Source organism: Diceros bicornis, chromosome 3 (genome assembly GCF_020826845.1).
Source record: "Diceros bicornis minor isolate mBicDic1 chromosome 3, mDicBic1.mat.cur, whole genome shotgun sequence".
NCBI classification, from domain to species: Eukaryota; Metazoa; Chordata; class Mammalia; order Perissodactyla; family Rhinocerotidae; genus Diceros; species Diceros bicornis.
In genome coordinates, this window is record NC_080742.1 from 17,771,092 (window position 1) to 17,796,827 (window position 25,736).

Sequence of the window (25,736 nt, forward strand, 5' to 3'; positions counted from 1 at the left end):
TTAAATGACTCAGGATGTGAAGCCTCTTTGCTTACATAAACCTTTTCTGATTAGTGTGTCAGTACTTGCCAAACTATTTTATCATGTCCTAGACAATCCTGAGGGATATGATGTATTATTTATCCTCATTTTTTAATAAGAAATAATTTCCTATTTCTTTGTAAAAATTAATTTATTGGATATTTACTCAAGAATTTTTTCCTATTTCCTTCTTTATAGACTTGAAGTCCCTGTGTGTCAGTTTGCATAAGGGAGAACAGGGATTTAGTTAAAGCTGCCCCATCATTTATCAGTTTTAGACTCTCTCTTGTGTGGTGGGAAGAGCTGATGAGAACAAGCAGTGAAGGCTTGTCTTTTACTGATTTCCATGGGACTTTGGCCCTATGCAGAAACTGGGTATGGCCACAATGTATGAATTCAACATAGCCTTTTATTATTGTTTATATGAAACCTACGTTTTAACACAACTGCATGAATCAGGATAGTACAAATGATTTTAATGATTTCCAATAGTGTAATCTAGAGTTTTGTATTGCCTCATTCCCTCCCTCTGTCCCCCACTCTTTTACTGTGTTAAGAACACCTAACGTGAGACCTACCCTCGTAACAAAATGCTAAGTGTACAATACAGTATTGTTAACTATGGGAAATGGGGAGTTGCCCCATTTCTTTTTAACTTATATCTTAGTAATGTAAAATGGCATCTAGTGAAACTATATGTATGCCTCCTACAGTAGAGAACAGGGGGGAATGACAATCCTATTGACAGATGATATTGTTTTATAGATTCTGGCATCAGATTATAAATAGATTATTCCTTTTATTGAGCCAAATTTGCTTCTGTGTAATTTCTGTTATTGATCTTAATTCAGCCTTCTTGAGTGTCACACGGTATAACTTCTCTTCCCATGTGAGGGCTCTTCAGCTATTTATCAGACATCCTATTTTCCCCTAGTCTTTTTCTTTCCTAAACATTCCCCCCTCCTTCAGCCTTTCTTCAAATGAAGTAGTTTATAGTCCTCTATGCCTCCTCTCCGGATATAATTCCTTTTATCAGTGTCTTTCCTAGAAGAGTGCTTAAAGAGGGTATTTCACACATTAGTGGGCCTGTGAAAAGGATAAATGGGCTATAGTTCTTGTTTTTTGGAATTATATGTACCTGTACCTGTTTTGTTGTATGAACTTTTCCTTAACCTTTTACCATCATTTTCTTACTTTTCCTTAATTTAGTTCTTCCAGTGAATTACTGGATACATTAATTTAAGATACATGAGTAACAGGTGTTGATATTTTAAGTAAACTGCATGTGTTAATCACTTCCTCTGAGTGGCCTTTCCTTACCCACAATCTGAAGTGTTTCCTGACACCTGTTCCTCCCCCTCATGAGACCACGGACCACAGCTCTATTCCCACTCAATCTGTCCTCAGTGTCCAGTGTTGTGCCTGCCATATTGTGTGGGTACTCCATACATATTCTTTGAATGGAAGAGAAAATATTATGATTGTCTGTTTCCTTGATTGTCTTCTTTTATTCTGGATACAACTTTCTAGAATCAGGACCCAGGTCTTATTCAACTTTAACTTGGTGTTTTAGCTTAAAGGTGGAACAGACAGTGAAGGAAAGAAGAGAATAGGCTTATGGAGTACAGCAGAGACTTCTGCTCATCCCCCAGTAGCCCCTGGGATCTGTTTTCTGGACACGTAGCCACACAGCTAGGGACTGTATTTTCCAGCCTTACTGGTAGCCAAGTGAGGCCAGGAGGTTAGGTTCTGGTCATGGGGATGTAGGTGGAAATGATGGGTACAGTTTTGGGTTGTACCCTAAGAGGGAAAGTGCATTTCCTCCACTTCCTCTACTTGTTCTGCCTCCTGCTGACTGCAGGGTTCATGTACAGGTGGGATCACAGACAGATGTCTACCCCTGAGTGGGAAGCTGTGTCATGAAGATGGCAGGGCAATATGAAAAGGGCACTTGGATCCCTAACACTGTCCAGCTGACTGTGACCCTGGGACTGCTTGCCCTTAGACTGCTGTGGGAAAGAGAGGTGGCATTCTTTCTCTCATTTAAATCACTTCTGTGGCCTGGACCAGAATCCTAATTAAAACTTTAAGGTACATGTATACATTCCAAGAGCGTGGTGTCACACGGAATTGATTTAATCTGAGTTGGTGAAAGTAGAAGAAGGGAATGTATATATGCCTTGGTTACCTACTGAAGGGAAGTGTTTATGGTGGAGAGAGAATGATGTCAGCTCACACCAGGTGTGACACATGTGGTTGTCCAGGTCCGGTTGGTGGTTGCTCAGAGGAGGCTGTGGAGGTCATCTGTGAGATTTGGGTTGTCTGATAGGGGAAAGTACAGTATCCATGTCTCTTTCTAAAGATGCTTAGAAACCATTGCTTATATATTAATAGTGAGGGTTACAAGAGTTAATTCACACTGTTTTTATTTTAATTTAGCCTAAAATCAACCTACCTCTTGCTGAGCCTCTAGCTGCTGATCAGTGGGAAAATTACAAATTGTTCATTGTTGTTTAAGCCTTGGTCCGATCTGACCATTTCAACAGTCCATTTTTGTAGTGTTCAGGTAAAAATGTTTCCTCACTTGCCATCCTCCCTCCTGCTGTTTCCCCTAATTGGTGTGGGGACAGTGGGGGGGGGGAGAAGAGTGGCTTGCTTGAATTCATTGTGCAGGGACAGAGTCTGGTCCCTTAGATGTGACGTGCTCCTCCTCCTCTGGTCTTGGAGGTGATGTTCTCACCTAGGTGCTCCTGGCATCACCATTGAAGTTTCTGGCGCTGTAACTCATGGTTGCATGGAGCCTGCCTGCCTGAGCTGCCTCTAAGTGCAGGCCTCGGAATCTCTTACCTAAGTCTCTGCAGGGCTCTGGTCTTGGTGCCCATCCCATCTGCCATAATGGGCCATGTAGCAGGCCCAGTGTCTGCCAACCCAGTTTCCACACTCCCTGAAAATTGGATGTGCCTTCGCATCAACCCTAGATGCTCCTCTGCCTAAATATGGTGTGGTCTTTTTTAGTGCCCGTGTTGATAACGGGCTCCACATGGGAGAAAGTAGGAGGGAGGATCAGAGGCAGGGATGATCGTGAAACTTTTGGAAGTAAAAGTAATTTGCTGTGATTTGAATGTGAGATTTATGTGCATGAGTGATGAGATGAGAACGTGGGTTGAAGCAAATGAGATTAAAGAAGATGATTTTATTCAACTTTAATCATGCAAGAGATATGACCAAATTTTTCTAAGTAAATTGCGTGGTTTTGATTCAATCTTATGTACAATGTAAAAATTTGGAAATTACAGAAATGTTTGAAGAATAAAATTGCATTACGGAGATATAAACACTTCAGTGTATTTCTTTCAATGTAGTTTTTTTTTGCATAAATATATGTATATAGTTTAAAAATATTATATATGTATGTTTTTCCTCTAAATTGTGTTTGTGTCTTTTGCTATTTGGAATATTGGTATTTTTCTGGTCCATTAGTGTTAATTTATTATGAATTAAAGAAATCTGTACTTTGATACTCATCAATTACTAATATTTTTCCCTATCTGTAGTTTGCCTTTCCACTTTATTTATGGTGATTTTTTTAAACATTGTAGATTTGAGGACTTCTTTGTTTTGTTTATATATCTTTATATATTTAAACCTAGACAATTTTTAAAAAATTTCTCAGCGTAAAGGCCAAGCTCTGTATCAAAGAAACCTAACCTGGCCGTGGCCTAGAGAAGATAGATGCTTATTTCTCTCGTGTAACAAATCTGAGGTGAAATAGTGCTGGAGCGCTCTGCCTCACGTGGGCGTTCAGGGACCCAATTTCCTGCCTTCTCATTGCCCCACCTTCCCTGGGTATTGTCTTAATCCACATGGTTGGAACAAGACTGTAGGCATACTCTTTCTCTGGCTCATCCGAAGGAACAGGAGAGAGGGAGTCCAAGGCTGCATTTTCCTTTTACACACATGTGCTTTGGGGAGAAATGTGGTTTATACCTGGCAGCAGGGAGCCTGAGAAATGTGGTCTCTAGCCGCCGTGTGTCCAGCCACTACTCTTATTAGAGCAGAAGGAGAGAACCTGTTAATGGGCAATCACTAGCTTCCACCACACTTTTTCTTGCTTTATTCTGGTCTTCTAGTAGCAGTAGGAGAACTCTGAACTTAGGGATCCCCAATTTTTTTTTTTCGTAATGTGCAGTAAGCCTTTGTTCCTGAAGATACATTATCTGCTTTGTACTGGACGTAAACAGACCTGCTCTCTTCTCCAGAGGGAGGCGTTATTTCTGTCTTCGAAGACTGTTCTCCATATAAACATCCTTGAAAAGATGGTAGAGAGAACAAAGGCAGTTGGTGCCTCTGCCCATACATGTTCAGAAATGCCAGAGAAACCCATGGAGAATTGTAGGTCAACATAGGACAAGTTGAGAAAGTTTGTATGTGTTAATTATTTACTGATCCTTAATAGTAAACAGCTGAGCAAAAACATGAGCACAATTAGACTTGAGTTTTAGACAAAGCAACGTATGGTTCCCTGATAAAGGAAAACATTCTCCCCCTGTGTGGTCCTAAATTATTTTCATAAATATGTATCACTATCATTGGGAGCAAAATTCCTTATGCTTGTAGGTCTTATGTGAACTATAAAAACAATTTTATAAATTAATATATTTAAAAAGTAAAATTAATATTAACTTAATATGACAAATAATGATATATTAGCTGCAATAAATTGTACTTGCAATATGATTCTTTTGAAATTAACATACCTCTTCTGCAGTGGGCTGTATAATGACTACTTTTCCCACATCTTTTCTCCATCTAAACTTCTGTAACTTTCTTTTGTAAAGCATGCAGTAATTATCATTTGACCTTCACTTGGTGTAAATGGATCATTAACCTCCTTAGTTTTTCCCTCATTAGCTAAAGATAATTAAAGTAATACTTTTTGGCACAGGGTTAGTCCAAGCTCTTTTGGGTCCGTGTGACAGAAAGCAAACTCACAACTGGCTCTCATAGCTTGGAAGTCAAGGTGAAATTGTCTTCAATTATGACTAGAGTGATATATTTCCTGCTTTTGCCCGGTCAGTCCTGGTTTATGCTGCCCCAAACTCGCAGCACTATCCCACTTTGGATGGTAAATTGCACTCATCTCTCTAAGTGAGACTTCATCTAAAGGTTCAAGTAGTGTTGTCAGGCTCCTCTTGACTTCACTTTCTCTCAGTCTCTCGGTGCTGCTTCCCTGTGTTGGGCTCCATCCTTTAAGTGTCTTCCATGATGTGATCATGGAAAATGGCTTCTGTGGGCCAAATTTCACATTATCCTTTCAGTGCTGGGATTTTTCTGATAGCTTTCACATAAAAAGCCAGGGAAGACCTCCGATTGGCACCTAGATCTCATTTCTTTCTTGGAGAGAAAATAAAATCACTGTATCCAAAGTTACTATTTGGTAAGTTTTATATATATTATATACAAATGTGTCTACATATATTAATTTATAAAAGGTTTTGTTTGATGGTTTGTATAAGACCTATAAGCATAAGTATTTTTTATTCCCAGTCACACAGCTCTGATTGGCCAGCTAGGAACACATGACCCCTTCTTTGGGTAAAGGGTCAAGTGATTGACAGCCAAACCAGATAGAGTGGTGGAAAGACAGGTTCCCAAGCAAGGTAAATGTTTGACACTTGCTTGAGTATCTTAGGCATCTATAAACACAAACTCAAATATAGACCCTGAAATTGTCCGGCTCTGTTCAGTCACATGGAGTCATTCAAGTGACTGAGAATTTCTTAAATTATTTGTTATGCAAGTAAAAACACTGAATTACAAATTCTTCAGAAAACTTGTAGAGTCCCAAGAATATGCTTGTGGCCTCCAGTCCTTCATCCTTCCTCCCCCTCACTTTGTGAGTCTGTAGACTTGATGTGTAGAAATGTTGATCTCTCAGTTAGTGTAGCTGACTTAACGTGGTCTCTGACTGGGTTGCCCACAATCTTCCTTCCTTTTGTCCTGCTTTTCTAGAGTAGTCTCGTGTGTGCAATCATTCTTGCTCCATGTAATAGTATGATACCTATCTCAGGCTTGAGTGGCTCAGGGGGTAGGTTTATGGGGAGTTAACATGGATTTTAAAGTTTTTAAGTTAACATTGACCCATTAAAGTGGGTCATCTAGGGGACCTAGATTCTGATGTTTACAGTCATTATCAAATTATTTTAATATCCCAAAATGTCAGATATATTCCATAAATGTGTGTATATTTATTTAAATATAAGTTCAGAGCTTCTTATAGCTAAATAAAAAAGATTTTTAGATTATTACCCATGTTGGGGAATTATAATGAGAAACAAAATCTTCTCCCAACCCAGAAATCTTCTTCGCAAAGGTAGTAGAGAAAGAAAACACTTTTTTTATTGAATAAGCATTGAACCAGAGTGTGGTGTGCCTCGCAGGCAGTCTGCTAGGAGAGTGCAGAGACAGGAACCTCATCCCCTGATATGGGGATGATACAACGTATTACATACACATTTTCAAGAGGCACAATAACTAGTCCTTAAGTAAGAGGCTTGACAACACCTCATGGCTCACATAGTTCGTCCTAACTTTACCTGCTAACTGGGGAACTGTCTGTGTTAGCTAATTGGCCTTATCCAGAGGAGGAACAAACTTCTCCTGTTTTTATGACAACTTTTTGCAACTTGTAGCAAGGCACCCACCCAAGTTAGGCTCCTACTCTCCCACAGAAACTGGGAGATGGGGGTGCTATCTCCCTTGATGTTTACGTTGCAGAGAAATGGCTTCCACACCCTCGAGAAAGACATTCTAGGTCATAAAGCTGACAAAAAAGGCATATTTAGTTTTCAAAGGGATACACACACACACACACACATTTCAAAGAAAGGAGAAAGTACGTACAGTTACAATTTTTCTAAAGTAGATGCTCTAAGAAAAAGGAGGGGAAGGAAATCTTTTCCCTTCCTTTCAACTGGAATAATTAAGCCTCTTATTTTTAATTTCTATTTGCCCTTATACACTCTTTATTTGCTTCTATCTTAAAAGGGGGGACCTTGATCTTGCTAATCTTTAGTAGCACTATGATAAACAGAAGTGACTTTAAATGCACTTGTAATTTAGACTAAATTATAATGTAGCTTTATTCAATGTAAAAGTTTTAAATTGTTAAGTTCTACATAAAAATTAGGATTTCATGAACGTTGAGTGGTGGTGTCAGGAATTCAGCATAACTTGACTAGATCACCAATTTAATTGCTGAACAGCCTGTGATATTGGGCAGCTTACAACCCTGAAACCAGGAAATAAATGTTATAAATGTGACCTTAAGTAGAGGATTAGACAAAGAATCTTCTTAAAAAAAAAAAAAAAGTATTTGTTTTTTGAGAGTAGAGCCTTTTTTTTTCTTTTAAACTTTGCCAGCAGTTAAAACTTGAGATTTCCTATACTGCCCAGCTCCCCCCAAGATCAGGGGCAGACACTGTTTGATCGTCATTTCTATAATGTCAATTATGTTAATTCTATTCAAGGACTTAGAATCTAGCCAAGGGTTACTTTACATAGATCTTGGTTTGTTTGGAGTTTCCCCCTCCCCCTCCCTCTCCTTGTCCTAACTTGAAGCATTTCCTTTTCCAAGTTCTGTTAGTAGGGGCTATAGGTGTGTTCCTGTGACCTGCAGATGAGTTCCCTGGCCATGGTTCTGTGTCGATGCTCCCTTGCCCTATACCTTCCGTGTGGTGCGTTATCATCAGATGCTGAGTTCGGAGTCATACTCCTGCTGGGCGCAGGATTTGCTCTCAGAGATGCAGTTTTCTATCAGCCACTTCCTCCTTGAAGAGGGGCCTGAGGGATCCCCTCAGTGACCCTGCCTTTGGCTTTGCAGTTATGGGCCTGCCATGACCACTGCACACATTCTTGGCCCTTCCCACAACTCTGAAGTCCCACTCATTTCACAGTGCCCAGCTTGTTGATGCTTACTTTACAGACCACTTAGTCACCTTGACTAGCCTGGCCTTGTGACCGCAGTGGTCACATGCTTTGATCTTTGCTGACCAATACATGTTATATATTACTTGTTTCTTCTTGAAAGAAGGGTCTTTCCACCCCTTTAATCCCACCTCTGGACTTAACGTGAAAAGCAGTAGCTGCCTCGCTGATACTTTTAGGGAAATTTACCCTTTTCTCCCTTCCCCTGCGCCTCCACTACCTCTGCGTTTTTTTACAATATTGCTTCCTGCTGATCTTCAAATGTGACTGGGCTGACTCAACTCTGTAGAGAGCATCCTTTAACCCTTTCCTGTACACTCACTACGTGGAAAGAATACCAGTACTCAGAGGGTTGGAACCATAACCATGTGGCATTTCTCATGTTCCTATTAGGAGTCTGTCTGCGTGAAAGTGAGAATTGAAAACTAATTACATAAATTGCTAAGCTTTGAAAGATTTTTTTCAGCATTTCTGCCTGTAGGATATCTGTTCCACCCAGAGTACCTTGTGACTAGCAAAGAAATTAGGTAGCAATTCAATTAATAACACTACTATCCCTGCTCTTTAATGTTAAACAGATTTCAGGATTTTTTGAACCGTAAGCCATTGACTAGATGTTCATTGCAAAGTAAGCTAAGTGTCAACTATCACCAATTATTTTAAGAGATAAGTAAATTAGAATTTAAAGATAACTCCTAACATCTGGAAAATTTGCTTTTTCCTTGTTAAGATTTAAAAATTCTCATATGTGTACACATAGTTCAACTGGTAAACAATCTTACTCTTTACTGTTTCTGTGTCCCCTCGTGTGGCTCTCAGACCTCACCAGGTTGGCTCATGTGAGCCTTTCTCCGGGCCTTTGAGTTGTTGAGTTCTTTGGCTAACAGAATGGGCCATGGGTGGCTGTTCATCAAAGCTCACTATGCCTGTGGAATCACCACCTCTGTGTATGGATGCTGGGATCTAGAATGTCCAGTCCCCACAGCCTGGCAGCTGCTGATTGACTTGCAGTGCTCTAGAAACCCGAGGGCCCCCTTCCAGATCGCCTGGAAACTACCTCACACATGTTCCTTGGGCAGACCTCTCAAGTTAGAGAAATGTGTGAGGCTGTAATGCCTACAATTGTGCTTGCCACAGAGCCAAGTACACTGTTGTTGATTAATAAATAATGGGTTGTTTATCTTGGAATTGTTTTTATTGGCAGATGCCCTGAAAGATTGGAAGGCTGTCTGTACATGAAGAATGCCCTCGTTGTTTATTCAGTTCCTGCTTTTCCACTTAATGTGCTGGTATCTTGGGGAAAATTTTTTGAATATCAAATCACAAGTAAAATTTAAGCACTCCCCCCCCCCCCCCCAGATTTTCAAATAGGCCGTTTACCTATGACCTGTTCTCAGATGCCTCTGATGGTTTGGGTGCGCGTGTCTGTGTAGCTAGAGGGAGAAAGGGGCGAAGGGAATGGAGCCCAGAAGGTTGCCATCTAATTGTATCCCTTACAAATAGTGTAAATAAGTCCAAGTACATTTCTGGTTGATGGACTCTGTATCTGGCACAGGCTGCTGAGAATTCAAGTAGAAACAAGTGCAGAGTGAGAGGCAGGGATCACCTGGGGAGTGGGTCAGGCCGTGATGAAGGAGGTGAGTTTCGTGGTTGATAGAGGATCACCAGAGCGGCAAGAGGAAGCAGAGCAGATTGCGTTTTGGCAGGGGAAACAGTGTGAAGCTTTGGGCGTGATCAGTGGTAGGTGTTCTTGGAACTGTAAGTTGTTCAGTGATGCTGGAGCGTAAAGCACTGTAGGAATCTCCCTGGGAAAGTGGGAATGTGGGGCCCAGACAGTGAAAATCCTGAGCCCTCTCTCTCAAACCGTAATAAACACCTCCACGCTATGTAGCCCTGACCAAAGACAACGTGAGGCCAGAAGATATTGTTGTATCTTCCTTGTTTTGTGTTCTGCACTCAGATGTTTTCAGTATCTGGCAATCAAGAGGAGCCGGACAAGTAATTGATCTAATTGGACATAAAGATAGCAGCTACTCTAAGTGTGAAGGATAAGAGGGCTCTGATTTTATAAAGGCCATTTCATTGGTAATATTTTCATGTTACCATGGCATAATGCTGGGGACTCAGATTGTGAGGAGACCCTGCGTATTAGAGTGGAGGAGAGTTTTGAGAATGGGCTTATGGCATGGGTGACAGGGAAGATGAAGACATTTCTGTCCTGCGCACCGTCGCATCCTCAGTGCAGCAGCTTGTGTTGGCTGTTTGTCAGTTGTTTAATAGTGGTGGTTGAACATATTGCATGAGACAGCTATTTTAACATATATTCTTGAATTATTTTTCCTGTGGCTTCTTGGCACCACTACCATCTACTTCACAAGAGCCAAAGGCTAAAATTATGATAATTGGCCAAACGGTTAAAACATCTTCGAGGGAGCAAAATCCTAAATAAAACTACTTATAGTGTGTCAATTTAAGTTATAGAAAATTGAATTTTTTAATGCTTTAGGGAACACACACAAATACCAATGAAAGCATTTTTTTCAGTTGAGTTTATTGAATTTAAGTACTAAGAAATAATAAACAGGTGGGACTTACTTTTGAGAACTTTTCTATATGTTTGGAAACCAATAAAAATCATTTTGTCATAAAACAAAATTCAACTGTTAGAGGCAGAAAGAGAGAGAGAGAGGGAATGTGTGTGCATGTGTGTTGGGAGTTGTATATACATAAGTGATTAAGTTAGAAATCCCTTATTTTATTTTACTTTTTTTAGGTGCTGGTGAATCTGGGAAAAGTACAATTGTGAAGCAGATGAAGTAAGTAGATTTAAGACATTCAATTTGTGTTTTGTGTGTAAGTGTGCCCTTCTGTCAGAGGAAGTGAGTGTTCTCTGTTTTCTTTGTCTCAGAATTATCCACGAAGCCGGTTATTCGGAAGAGGAGTGTAAACAGTACAGAGCGGTGGTCTACAGTAATACCATCCAGTCAATTATCGCCATCATCAGGGCCATGGGGAGGCTGAAGATAGACTTCGGTGACTCAGCTCGGGCGGTGAGTTCTTAAATTAGTTGGAGCAGGCGTGATGAGTAGAAAGAATAACTTGCCTGGTAATACCATACCACATAACATAGATTTATCAACCATCTCAGGACCGTTTTGTAAAAGGATTCAGAAGCACAGTAGTGAGTGAAGTGGGTCAGAAGCTTCAGAAGTGAGTGAAATAAGAATACACAAGATCTCATCATCTGCCCTTGATAGCTGGAATACTTCCCTTATCCATCAGGTGGTTTGGACAACTCAATACCCATTGCAGTATTTTCTGTATAACACGTGATATTTGGTACGTTGTGTCTCCATAACAATTTTTAGAAGTTACTACTGAGTTTAGTAAACTGCCCACACTGGCAGTCTTCAAGATTCATTTTTATAATTTGGAATGCTGAAATGATCTAATTACTTGTATTCATGCCCGGACTAAAAAGCAGTCTAATATGATGAGAACAGTATAAAAGGTTGTCTGTCTTTGGAATAGGAAAGTCTTGGCTATTAGAAAACAGGTATCAGAATTTCAGAGCTAAAGGAACAAGGACCTTAGGAGAAAAGCTGGTTCCACCCCTTTATGTTATCAGTAAACAAGCTGGAACCCAGGAGATGCATGATAGAAGGAGTATCGCACAGTTAGTGGTAACCCCGGCACTGGGCCCTCTGCCCACTTATTTGGCCCAGTAACTTGTTTTTATTTTGATTGGAAGCAGCCCTGGTCCAGTCCATACCACGCTTTCTTTTTCTTCTTTTCACCCAGCCAGTTTGCTTGCTTAATCTGTTTATTTCAAGTTTTATTATATGTGTGTGATTTTTTCTTCACTGATTCTTTTTCTGTTAACTAATGTAAAACTTGACCTTCCCAGAAACCCTTAGCTGAATCTCTAGCTTAATTTTTAATTTTTACTGTACAAAGTAGGTGTATTATTATTACTACTACTTCTACTACTACTACTTTTTATAATTCCTTTGTATTTTTGTGTGTTCCATATGTGCTCTCTCCCTCCTAATACTATGAAGATTTTTGTGTACAGAGACTAACTTTTTGTTTTTGTCTTCTTTGTTTCTGTTAGATTTGTTTTTAACATATAGGCTCAATTCATGCTGGATGGAAAAAAATGAATGAAAGCAACATTAGGAAATATACATTGGAGAAATCTGTAAAATAAACCTGCTTAATTCTTTAGAAGTTACTCTAAAATTTCTTCATAAGTTACTGAGCCTTATAAATTTACTAAGCTTTTCCTTTTAAACAAAGATTAAAAAGCTTAGTATAATGAATTACAATTTCCAAGTAGATTTCAAGATCATTTTTAATAATAATTCATAACATTCTTCTAAATTGTCTTTTCTGAAACAAGATTCAATCAGATCCAGACATTTTTTGCCTTATCTACTTACTATCCGCTCAGTCTGTAATTTATTCATTTATCTTTTATTCATTCAACAAATGCTTTTTGAGCTCTTAATCTTACACAGCTCTTAGTCTAACCACCCTTAGATAAAGATAAACCACCCCCTGGGCCTGGCCCAGTGGCGTAGTGGTTAAATTTGCATGCCAGGCCCAGTGGCGTAGTGGTTAAATTTGCGTGCTCTACTTTGGCGGCCTGGGGTTAATGGTTTCGGATCCTGGACACGGAACTACACCACTCCTCAGCTGTGCTGTGGTGGCGACCCACGTACAAAATAGAGGAAGATGGGCACGGATGTTAGATCAGGGCCAGTTTTCCTCACCAAAAAAAAGAAAAAAAAAGATAAACCACCCTTAGATTGACATAAATTGTACTTTATACCAATTCCAATTATGGTAATTTAAACCTTTGGTCAAATTCATGCATACAGTATTTCTACATTCAGCTCTTATATGTGATTATTAGAGATTTTGTAGCCTCCATTTTAGGAGGTAATGAAAGATCAATGCAGGCAGTGTTTTATTAAGTCTATTTATTTTCATATTTTTCTCTCAAGAAATGTTGCCATTTTCTGCTTTTTTAATTTTTCTTTTTCTTTTTTTTTTTGGTAAGGAAGATTAGCCCTGAGGTAATATCTGTTGCCAGTCTTTCTCTTTTTGCTGAGGAAGATTGGTCCTGAGCTAACATCTGTGCTCATCTTCCTCTACTTTATATGGGGGATGCCTGCCACAGCATGGCTTGATGAACGGTGCATAGGTCCTCCCCCAGGACCCAAACCTGCAAACCCTGGGCTGCCAAAGTGGAGCGTGCAAACTTAACCACTATGCTACCAGGCCGGGCCCTTAATTTTATTTTTTTTAACGTAACTTCAACTTAGTTTCAGGACTGACTGGGAATAACTACTCTCTCACCACAAGCCTTTTTTTTTTCCACTCTGATTTTCTGATGCTTTGAAGTCGACATGTGGGCCTGCTGTGCTCATCCTCGTTTTGCTGGAGCTGGTTTGACCCACTCTTTTTACACTCCCTCTAGCTGTAACCGAGTAACTGCTTTCTTCTGCCTTCAGACTGTTACTTCTGTTTGCACTAGCCGTTGTTACTGACTCCTTCACACAGATGTCTTCACGCTCTCACGTTGGTTTTGATTGGTCTCCTCCGTGTCTTATGTTACCTTGCCTCTACATAAGCTTTAAATACTCCAAGGCTCTTGGAACTGTGCTGAGGAATCAAAGGTGGATTAAACATGGCCTGGACACGAGGAACGGCCACTGGAGCTTGGTATTGAAACACATAGAAGAGTTTTCTAGACAAAACAACAAAAAAGCATTCTACAAGTAAGAAGCAGTATCTTCAAAGGCTGAATATATTTCCATTTCTAAACTATCAATTCCTGGAAGTAATATCGCTGAGTTGAGGGATAACCAGATATTTAATTTTGATGGGTACCACAGATTTGCTTTCAGAAGAAAAGCGATGTGAGTAATCTTTTCTAGCAACCATGCATCAGTGTCTGCTTTACCAGAGTTTCACCTGCCTAGATATTATCAGCATTTTAATTTTTAATATCTCATGAGTGAAAATATTGTCTTCTTTTTTAGTTTTTATTTTCCTGTTTTTTAGTGAGGTGGAGTATCTTTTTGTCTTCTGTGAACTCCTCTTACTATTCTTCACTCAATTCTGTTAAATTACTTGTCCTTTTCACATTAATTCTCTTTAAATATTAGAGATATTAACTCTTCTTTATGTTTTGCATATATTTTTGCTCAATTCATTTTACTTTTTTGAAATAGTATTTTTCTTGTTATAGAGGTCTTAAATTTTTTGCGGTCAATTCTGACTCGTATGTTTGCGTCTTGTTAGAAAGATATTCTTCAACTTACAATTATTTTTGAAATTATTCTTAGTTTTCCAGAATGTTTATAGTTTTATTGTTTACATTTATCTCTTCTCTCACCTGTAAATGTTATTTTTGTCTCGTGGTAGGTGGGATCTAAGTATATTTCATAATCTGATCATTTCTTGCCTTATAACTATTTGTTAAATACTCCATTTCTCAGTGACTTGAAAATGCTCCCTGTAGCATGAAATTGGGTGTGTTTCTGGACCCCATTTTTCTTCCCATTGATATATTCTTTTTTTCCCCCAGATCAGTCACTTATTAAATTATCCTCTCTGAGTTTGTTTCATCATAATAAGGTGGAAGTAATAGTAACATCTGCCTTGGACGGTTGTGGGGAGTAATGACATAATGAACATCAAGTGTTTACCTCATGCCTTGGTCATAATAGATGATCAATAAGTGTTGTTGCTGCTGTTGTTGTTATTACTATTGTCACAATCACATTGTTTTAGTTTCTGTTGCTTCATACGATTAATTGGTATTTGGCAGAGTAAGAGCACCCATCCCATTGTTCTTCTTTTACCAAATATCAAGCCTGTTATGCATTTCTCTTCTAGATGAACTTGAGAATCAACTTAATTCCCTGCATCCCTGTTGAAACGAAACAAGCAAAAAAAACCTGTTGGTATCTTGATTGGAATTACATCTTAATATCTAGGTTAATTTGGTGAGAATTGTATAAAAAGATGTAAAATTTTAAGAGATGGTAACTAATTTGCTGTGGTTTCCTTCATATTTGGCAGTTACCAGATTTGCAAAGCAGATTATACATCACTTATTTGAGATGGAAGGAAACAAAATTGTTTTTAAGGCTGTTGCAGAGCAATCAAGTTTTGTGCCTAATATCCTTCCAAAACTTGCTCAGAATGAGTGTAGTCAATCTGTGAATGCTGATATATTGATAAATTAGATCATTGTTTCTAATAATGTGAAGTTAGGAAAGTATTGTGCAGGGGCCTATTAGTATGTCTTAAGCACCACATCACTTAAAACAGTGCTGCTCAAAGTATGGTCTGTGGACCTGTGTCAGTCCACAAGCACATGCACAGGAGAAAGACAGAAATTAAGGTGAGCATTTAGAGAGATTTATAGCAATCGACAGGGTAATTTATATGTTGACTCTGATAGTTTAAGAACATGGATTTATATTTTATGCCATCTAAATTTCCTTTTTTCTTTTTTTTTTTTTTTTTTGGTGAGAGAGTTTGTCCATGAGCTAACATCTGTTGCCAATCTTCCTCTTTTTGCTGAGGAAGATTGGCCCTGAGCTAACGTCTGTGCCAGTCTTCCTCTATTTTGTATATGGGACACTGCCACATCATGGCTTGATGAGCGGTGCATAGGTCCACCCCTGGGATCCGAACCTGCGAACCCCGGGCCGCCGAAGCGGAGCGTGCAAACTTTACCACTACGCCACCAGGCCGGCCCCTAAATTTTATTTTTCTAATGGTATTAGTTCTGAAATAGATTGGAAACAAAAGAAAATAAAACACAAGACTGGCCCTTCGTCACAGGTAGTGTGAGAAGCACTTACTTGGAATAACCCAGGCTGTAAGGAGCAGAAAAGCTTGCCTTGAGTTGACTTAAAGAAGCTCCTTCTCTCCCCCAGCCTCAGCATGCTCCTGTGTCATGGACACTTCCTTCCCTCTAATTCTGTAATTTATTTCATTAGTTAGTTTATATCTGTCTGCCATATTTGCCCAGATCACTTTTGAGAAAGGTTGTATCAGTTTACCTTCCTAGCAGCGGTTTACGAGAGTGCCTTATCTTAACGCTCTAATAGCCAGATTTTAGGAATCTTACATTTAAAAATATTCAGTGCAATCCCTATCAAAGTTCCAACAACATTTTTCACAGAAATAGAACAAAGAATCCTAAAATTTATATGGAACAACAAAAGACCCCGAATAGCTAAAGGAATCCTGAGAAAAAAGAACAAAGCTGGAGGTATCACACTCCCTGATTTCAAATTATACTACAAAGCTATAGTAACCAAAACAGCATGGTACTGGCATGAAAACAGACACACAGATCAATGGAATAGAATCGAAAGCCCAGAAATAAACCCACACATCTATGGACAGCTAATCTTTGACAAAGGAGCCAAGAACATAAAATGGGGAAAAGAAAGTCTCTTCAACAAATGGTGTTGGGAAAACTGGATAGCCATATGCAAAAAAATGAAAGTAGACCCTTACCTTACACCATACACAAAAATTAACTCCAAATGGATTAAAGACTTGAATGTAAGACCTGAAACTGTGAAACTTCTAGAAGAAAACATAGGCAGTACGCTCTTCGACATCGGTCTTAGCAACATCTTTTCAAACACCACGTCTGACCGGGCAAGAGAAACAATAGCAAAAATAAACAAATGGGACTACATCAAACTAAAAAGCTTCTGCACAGCAAAGGAAACCATCAACAAAACGAAAAGACAACCTAACAATTGGGAGAAGATATTTGCAAACCATACTTCTGATAAGGGCTTAATCTCCAAAATATATAAAGAACTCATGCATCTCAACAACAAAAAAACTACCAACCCAATTAAAAAATGGGCAAAAGACCTGAACAGACATTTCTCCAAAGAAGATATACAGATGGCCAACAGACACATGAAAAGATGTTCAAAATCACTAACTATCAGGGAAATGCAAATCAAAACTACAATGAGATATCACCTCACGCCCGTCAGAATGGCTATAATTAACAAGACAGGAAACAACATGTGTTGGAGAGGATGTGGAGAGAAGGGAACTCTCATACACTGCTGGTGGGAGTGCAAACTGGTGCAGCCACTATGGAAAACAGTATGGAGATTCCTCAAAAAATCAAGGATAGAACTGCCATATGATCCAGCTATTCCACTGTTGGGTATTTATCCAAAGAACTTGAAAACACCAATTTGTAAAGGTACATGCACCCCTATGTTCATTGCAGTGTTATTCACAATAGCCAAGACTTGGAAGCAACTTAAGTGCCCATCAAGGGACGAATGGATAAATAAGATGTGGTATATATACACAATGGAATACTACTCAGCCATAAGAAACGATGAAATCCAGCCATTTGTGACAACATGGATGGACATTGAGGGTATAATGCAAAGTGAAATAAGTCAGAGGGAGAAGGTCAAATACCGTATGATTTCCTTCATTAAGTAGTAGATAATAACAACAATAAACAAACACATAGGGACCGAGATGGGATTGGTGGTTACCAGAGGGGAAGGGGGGAGGGAGGAGGGTGAAAGGGATAATTCGGCACGTGTGTGTGGTGATGGGTTGTAATTAGTATTTTGGTGGTGAACATGATGTAATCTATGCAGAAATAGAAGTACAGTGATATACACCTGAAATTTTTACAATGTTATACACCAATGTTACTGCAATAAACAAAAAATTTAAAAAAATAAAAAATAAATAAATAAAATTGCAATAAAAAATAAAAATATTGGCTAATTTATTAGTAAATCTTATTTCACTTTAATTTATATTTTCAATTTTTAGTGTAATTGTACAGTTTTCCCTATCTTTGTTGACTATGTTTTTATTTCTTTATGTCAGTGGCCTGTTTTATCCCTTATTCCCTCACCTGTTGGGGTCTTGGTGTTTGATTATCTGTTGGCTTGTTCACATGTACATATGTATTGACGCTTTGTCCACTAATGTAAATGTTCCCTCACATTTTGCATATTGCCTATAATCTTATGGTTTTTGATTTTTAAATTTTCCCCTATTATTTCTTCCATTATGTTTAAATTTAGAAAATCTCTCAACCAAAGATTTACCAAATATTCATGCTATTTTAAGTTTTTTAGGGGAGTGAATTTTAACAGTTTCCTATGTTTATTCTTTAGTCCCTCTGAAACTTATTTTGTTATATATGAGGAGTAAGGATCTACATTATTTTTTTCCTCTTCAGGTGGCTAATTATCTATTAGTGTTTGTTGAATATTCATATGCTTTCCTACTAATTTACCTTCATCATATAATAGGTTCAGCTTTGTGGGTTTTTTTCATATTGAGCTGCAATAATACTAAACAGTCTACATAGTGTAGGCTTTTAATATCTAATAATTTTAGCCCTCCTTCCCCAGTACTCTTTTTCAAAATGTTCCTAGTTATTTCTACTTGTTATTTTTCGAGATGAATGTTCGAATGGGTTTTGTATTCTGCCTTATGTTTGCAAACTAAGATGATGTTACAGGATTATAGTGTTTTGATTCTGAGAAATACAGATTTATATATATAGCAAAGTGATACTAACCTTCATTTGAAATGTAAGATGTGCCTCCAGCACAGTATTTTCTATTTCCCTCCATTCATGTATCGATTATCACATATTTGGATATCTCTTTGGACAACAAGTTCTATTGTCCATACAAAGAACACTTAACTATTTTTTATTTTGTTAACTTGAAAATAAAAATATATATAAGATTCATAAATGTATGCATAAAATTTATATTTGTAATGCATTTATTGTAATTTTTTATCTTGACATAATGAACTCATGCTCACTGCAGTTTAGTCAAAATTTTTGCTGTCTGCAATTTAGTTAAAATTAACATAGAATGTTTTATTTTTAGGCTTTTTCTGCCTTTTAAGCAGTGTTATGGGAAAAACAACTGATTTCTTATTTCCTTGCCTCAGTCATTTTTACTTGGGTTACATTTGTGTTTTTAGAGAAAAAAAAGTTGTACATTTATGTATTTCTTAATCAAAGCAGTTCTTTAATGTCTGGGATTGGCACCATGAGCTGTGGAGTGGTGACTTCGCTAAATTTCTCAGGATTTCCTCAACGGTACGCTGACTTTGATATAAGCAGTATAGCTGTCTTAAATTTATAGGAGTGATTATATGCTACAGAAATGTGGTGGATTAAATGAGCAGTTCTCATATGTGGTGTTCAGTGTTCTTGGCTAATGTTAGTGCAATAGTTGAGCAAAACCATTGAAACAAAAGATTTCCATACATATAACAATCATGACATCAATATATTATCCTTCTGGCCAAAAATTCAGAGGTGTCACTATTTTTTAACACTCTTTTATCATATTATTTAGCCTCTGTTGTAGAAGAGCTCTCTGATGTTTTCTGTTTAAACTCTTAATCTCATTCATAAATTCTGTCTGCTATCACAGTAAGTAATCATCTAGCCCTTGCTTAAAAACTTCAGTCTCTTGCTCCCACTCCCCTTTTTTTGGATGGCTTTGATTGTTAAAAAGTGTTCTTCATATTGAATTGAAATAATGATATCTTCTCCCTAAGAATTCTTCTTTTTCTGCTCTGTTTCTAAACACAAAGTCTACTCTTTCTTACCTTTAATGATCTTTAATATGCCAGAAGACAGCTGTCATGGTCCCTCAAAGTCTCCTCTTCCCATCCTGGGAGGACTCTTCTGAATTCTCACGAAGTGGGTGACAGCCTCAAATTCGGTGTGCTGTCGCTAAGTAAATACAGGTGTTCTCTGACCGTCAGTAGCAAAGGCCCTGTTATGTGTCTCTCGACAACCTACCATTTCAGATCTCCTTTCTGAGTTTCCAGAGTACGCAGTTTGTTGCTTACATCTCCAAACCATCTTATTTCCATCTAGTTCTTAGTAATCTTGAAAACATATTAACTTGGCTACATCCAAGGATTTTTCCTTGCTGCTCACAGATAATTGCCTGGCAAATAACATTCCTTTCTTTTTAACACCACCAAAGAGTTCCTGTGAACTGCTTTACAGCCTGTCGCCCTCTGACTAGGCTCCAGTGTTTTCTTTCTGTAATCCCTGTTCTCGTTCTACCCCATGTCACCTTGTTTTTGGTACCCTCACGTTTATCTTTCTAAGTGTATCTTTCTAAGTGTTCTTAAGTAACATAATTTTCCACGAATCTTGAAAAGACGTTATTCCACGGCAAGAAAAGATCGTTGTCATCCTTCTGCAGTTTTTAAATATATCCTGTTTTAGGCAATGGCTACTTACTAGTTGTTGACTGACTAATATGTATGATTGGGTGACTCATTAGCTGTGGAACTTTAAATAAGTTGCTTAACCTCTCTGTGCCTCAGATTTTTTTAATATCAAACAGAAAATTAGAATAACTTCTAAAGTACCTTCCTGCTTAAATTCATTACCTTAAAGCTCATCTACAGACATCTGAATGTCCTGCTAATGACATGGAAATGAGTGTTCCAATTAGTTTTTCAGGGAAAAGAAACTATTTTACACTTCGTAAAGAAGAGATATTTTTGAATGCCACAGAGAGAGTACAGTTCATAAATACAGCTTCCAAAGTTTCTCATGTCTTTTCTTCAGGCTTCTTCCTAGAAGGTTTGAAGACAATGTGATCTTTTTTTTTTTTCCGTGAGGAAGACCAGCCTTGAACAAACATCTGATGCCAGTCCTCCTCTTTTTTGCTGAGGAAGATTGGCCCTGGGCTAACATCTGTGCGCATCTTCCTCTATATGGGACGCGCCACAGCATGGCCCAACAAGAGGTGCATTGGTGCTCGCCTGGGATCCAAACCTGTGAACCCTGGGTCGCTGAAGCGAAGCGCGAGAACTTAACCACTGCGCCACCGGGCCAGCCCCAAAGAGAATGTGATCTTATGATGCGTACTGGAGGGCATTAGTCTTTTCTGTCAAGATATTTTATTAAAATTGAAAAAAGGTACAATGAAAGCTCATTTAGTAGCCCACTTAAGTGAAAAGTACTTTTCTAAAGTGAATGGAGACAATTGTTTCATGTCAATTAATTAATAAATATGACCAAATTTAGAAATTTCTGATATATAGGTAATTATTTGGAAAACTGAATAATTGTTTACTGGAATTAGGTAAATGTGCTAAGAATGACTTGGAACCATGTTGTGTTGGGGTTTATTAAGGATATTGTACACGTGTTGGTTGCTTGCATGTCTTTCTCTTGTGATTTACTAAAAAGGGGAACATATGCTTGAATAGTATGTTCCCCAGCTGAGAGACTTAATTATTTTTCACAATGGGTTCCATCTGAAAAGAAAATGTTTCTCAAATTGGCAGCAGAATGAATCTACATTGTCAGCGGGTACCCTCTGTAGCCTGTGCCACCAAATGCTTCTCTTCTGTACACCTTATTGTCGTGTGCACCATCACTTTATAAACAGCCACAATATTTTTGAGAACAATTAGGGATTGTCTACTCAGTTAACATAAAACTGTTAAGTCTCAGGCTAAAGAGAATTAGCTGTTACTACCTAAAGACTCGAGGCGTGTTATCCAGGACTGTAGCTGCTACACACGAGTGTATTTGAAATGTGTCTAGTCTGAGTTGAGATGTGCTGTCCGTATAAAAAACACCAGATCTCGAAGACCAAATACATATAAACAAGAATGTGAATCATCTTATTAATTTTATATTACATGTTGAAATGATAATATTTTATATATAGGTTAAATAAAATCATTAAAATGTTTCACCTTTTTTTTTTTTTTTACTTTTTAAAATGTGGTTATTAGAAAATTCAGAATTACATCAGTGGCTCACGTTGTATTTCTTTTGGACAGCACTGACCTAATGTGGTGGATTACCTGCGGATCAGAATAACTGTACATATTTGTAGCCTCAAAACCTACAGAAAATTTAATTAACTTTGTATACAGTATTCCTTCACTTAAAAACTTCGGCGCACTGTCTTCTCTATGCATCCTGAGTATTTCTGCTCCAGAGCTGTGCCTGTTTTGTTTCCTGTGCCTGGGTCAGCAAACACTGGCCCCACCTCCATTGATTTTAACGTATATACACTTGAAGTTCTTCTGGAAAGTCGAAGACTATTCTGTGAAACTGTTCTTGCTTATTCCACATTGATTTCTCCCTTCCCTGAACTTATTTTGCATCTACAAAGTGTATCAGAAAGCTAACATTTAATTAGATTCTGTTTTAAAGTGATCTCTAACAGTGTTAATCTGTTTCTTAGATTAGAAACATTTTTGGGAGGGAGGGGCAAGGCATACATTCTTCTGTTTTCTCAAAAGTGGTCATCTTCAGTGTTCCACGTATTGTCGTGGATAGTGGGTTAATATGTCCCCTGATGACCTGTACATGTAGTCATTCTTCCAGCTTCCTAGCACTGTGATAGCTCTTACTAATACCACAAAACATAGACTCATGATTTAAGATTATGCCTTTTTGATTAAGCCAATTTTTTTAAGTGGTGCTTTAGAGAAATAAAAGTTATGATACCAATAAAAAACATAAGGGAAATTTCACTATTGCACTTTTTGCAACCCATAACGTCTCCCTCTGTACTTTTTACCTGTAATGTCTCCCTTTTTACTTTTTTACAAAACGGTCCTCGAATGTTCAGGATGATGCTCGCCAACTCTTTGTGCTTGCCGGTGCTGCCGAAGAAGGTTTTATGACTGCAGAGCTTGCTGGAGTTATAAAGAGATTGTGGAAAGACAGTGGTGTACAAGCCTGTTTCAACAGATCCCGAGAGTACCAGCTTAATGATTCTGCAGCATAGTAAGTAATCATAACTTCAGAACTAAACTATCATGAATAATTACTTGCAAGTCAAATATACCTCCGAGTCACTTTTATTGCAGAATTGGCTGATATATTCTTGTACAACTCAGGATATTCAGGATGACAGTATTTGAAAACTTTCTCAGCCTTTTGTGTGTGTGTTTGTAGATACCAGTGCTGTTACTTCCTTTGTGTTCAAACGTGTCTTGAGACTCATGTTTACGTAACACTAATTGAAACATGCAGGATGGGACTTTCCAGTATATTTCCAAGAAAGTCACTGGAACTTTTCAAAGGTCACTCTGAATTTGAGTGTATCTCTGGTTTGCCTGGGACTAGCCAATGGGGAGGGTCACTGATTTGGGTTCTTGTCGTTGTACTCACGGTGCCTGAGAGGAGCTACTTGTCCAGTCACGGGCACCTTGAGTGACACGCATCCTTTTTGAAGAGGTGCGTGGTGATCGCAAGATGTTTTCTCACTGAGTAAAATAGCTCTACACTTGAAAATTGTCAGTTGTATGTGCCTTGTCGCATTAGACATTGTTTACAGATATCTAAGTACAGTTTTTTGCAAGAAAAATCTGCCCTGATTTTCCAAGTGGTGGCCCAGACAGTTCGTAAAGCAAGTTGTGATACAACCTAATCAGGGAGCTTTCTGCTTGGTGATCTACATAGAATTTAAAAAATCAAGTATTTGTTTCCATAATTTGGCAAACATATGAGTAGGAATAATTGGTCTTGAAACATGTGCTGTGCACTCATTTTACATTCCAAGAGTGTTCCATTCTCTTGACAAAGCTGTTGGCTTTTAGGGACACAAGTGAGTATTGGATAGAAGATGACAGGTATTAGAAGGTCTAAGTAAATACACATACTTTGCCACAATGCAAAACAAACATATGGGGTATGGCCCCCCATACCCCATTATTATCATATAACATGTCATTTGTCACATGTCAGAGTACTCCATGTGTATTACATGAATGATTTAGTGTGAGTGAATAAATGATGCATGCTATTCTATAACCCATACCAATTTTTGTAACACTATTTCTTAGTCTATATTATTGTTTTCAGATAATATTGTTTCCAATATATTATTACATATGTAGTTTATATATATATATATATATATATGTACATGTAACATCTTATTGAATAAGTAGCCCATCTTGCCAACTGGTGTCATCACTTCTACTAGGAAATATTCCTTGATTCACTGAGTAGGCCGTTGCCTCTCTGTTTTATGTACTCGTAATACAATGCATTTTCTTTCATAGCACTCATGGATTTATATTTATTTTGAGGTAATTTGATTTATATTTATATTGAGACTATTTGATTATTTTCTGTCTTTGCTGCTACTCTGTAAATTCAGTGAGGTCTGTTTTTGCCCAGCGTTCTGTCTTCATTGCCTGACACATGGTTGTCACTCAATATGCCTTTGATTACTAATGAATGAATTAATAAACCACACTTTACAGAGGCTAGAAGAGAAATTAGAAAAAATTACTTAGAGCGAGAACACGACTCTAAGACCATAATACTTGTTTTGGTACCACCAGCACCTACAGAAAGATCTGAATGGGAATCACTGTTCTGGTGAGAAGGTTGCTCTGAGCCGAGCCCAGCATGGGGGCTATTTCAGTAATTAAGGGGTGCTTTTCAGGGACAGTATATTGAAGTCTGTTTCTCCCTATGGGGGGACTTCCTGGATCCCTCAGTCTGTTGACCAAGACCCTCTCTCGTTGCACAGTGCTTGGACGTGCATTGAGAAAAACATGTCACTTTGGCTCGCCATTATTTTATTAGTAGTATTCCTGACCTTAAGGTGGCAATAACGGAGCCATTCTTTAAGAATGAAGGATGCCATAGAAATCGTTTTCTCCACAGTGGTTACAGGGCATCATGATTTCTGAGTTCTTGACTGGAAATGGGGACATGCTGCCAAGTGGCCCATTAAGACTCTTTAACCACCAATTTACACTTTAAATTTGTGATCCTTTAAAACAATTGGAGTTTTTCACAATGACTATTTTTTGTTTTTGTTTTGTTGAAATATAAATATGCATTATTTTTAGATACTATTAGAAGCATAGCAGTTTTTAAGCAAAGAAATGTATCTATTAGATAAGTAGTCAGAGCACATTTTAAATAAGAGTAGGTCACTGTTTCAAAGAGACAATTAGTAACATTTTGCAATGGCCTGTTTTGTTTGTTTATTAAATCAGATTTTCTAAAATAAGGTATAACATTATATATGTGGAATTAAAAACAGATAAAGTGCTGGGAGATTATCACCAATGCAATAATAAGATTCTTTTAAATTCAGTAAATACAATATAGATAACTCCAGCTATCATCTCTCTATGTATTCTAGTATCAACACCATATACATATACTTAACTGTCTGAAACATTTTTGATCACAAATTCAGTGTTTGGATAGCTTTCCAGCTCCATCTCCACAAATCAAATATTTATTGAGCTCCTTGTGTTTGCAAAACCCTGTTCTAAATGGCTAAGGATTTCAGAGGATAACGTCAATTAAAGTTGCAGTAGTTGGTGCCTCTCTATAATAAGCCGAGATGTATCTTCTCAATTATCCTTGACCGTTCCACTCTAGCATTAGGACACACTGCAGCGACACTCCCCACCTTCAGCTGACCTTAGGATTACTTCCAGACTTCTCAGTTCAGGTTATGCGTAGCCTGCTAGTGGCCTTACTTGCTGAGAAACAAGAGGTGACTCTTCTGCCTCCATGTTATTTCACTGCTTATCCTGGTGTGAAAGACATTCCCTTTTATCCGTCCCATTGTTCAGACTTCAGCTTACACCCCTCACTCTCCACGAATCCTTCTTTAACCACTCAGGTTCAC

The 25,736-nt window shown here is 38.2% G+C and overlaps 1 protein-coding gene across 1 annotated transcript in view; it reads left to right on the forward strand.

Moving 5' to 3' along the window:
- The window catches only part of GNAI1 (G protein subunit alpha i1), an 82,221-nt gene that overhangs the window by 38,923 nt on the left and 17,562 nt on the right, over positions 1 to 25,736 (forward strand). Inside the window, exons 2-4 of the mRNA XM_058524291.1 lie at positions 10,781 to 10,823; positions 10,916 to 11,057; positions 22,698 to 22,855. Of these exons, the coding sequence (XP_058380274.1) occupies positions 10,781 to 10,823; positions 10,916 to 11,057; positions 22,698 to 22,855 (343 nt within the window). The remainder of the gene's footprint in view (positions 1 to 10,780; positions 10,824 to 10,915; positions 11,058 to 22,697; positions 22,856 to 25,736) is intronic.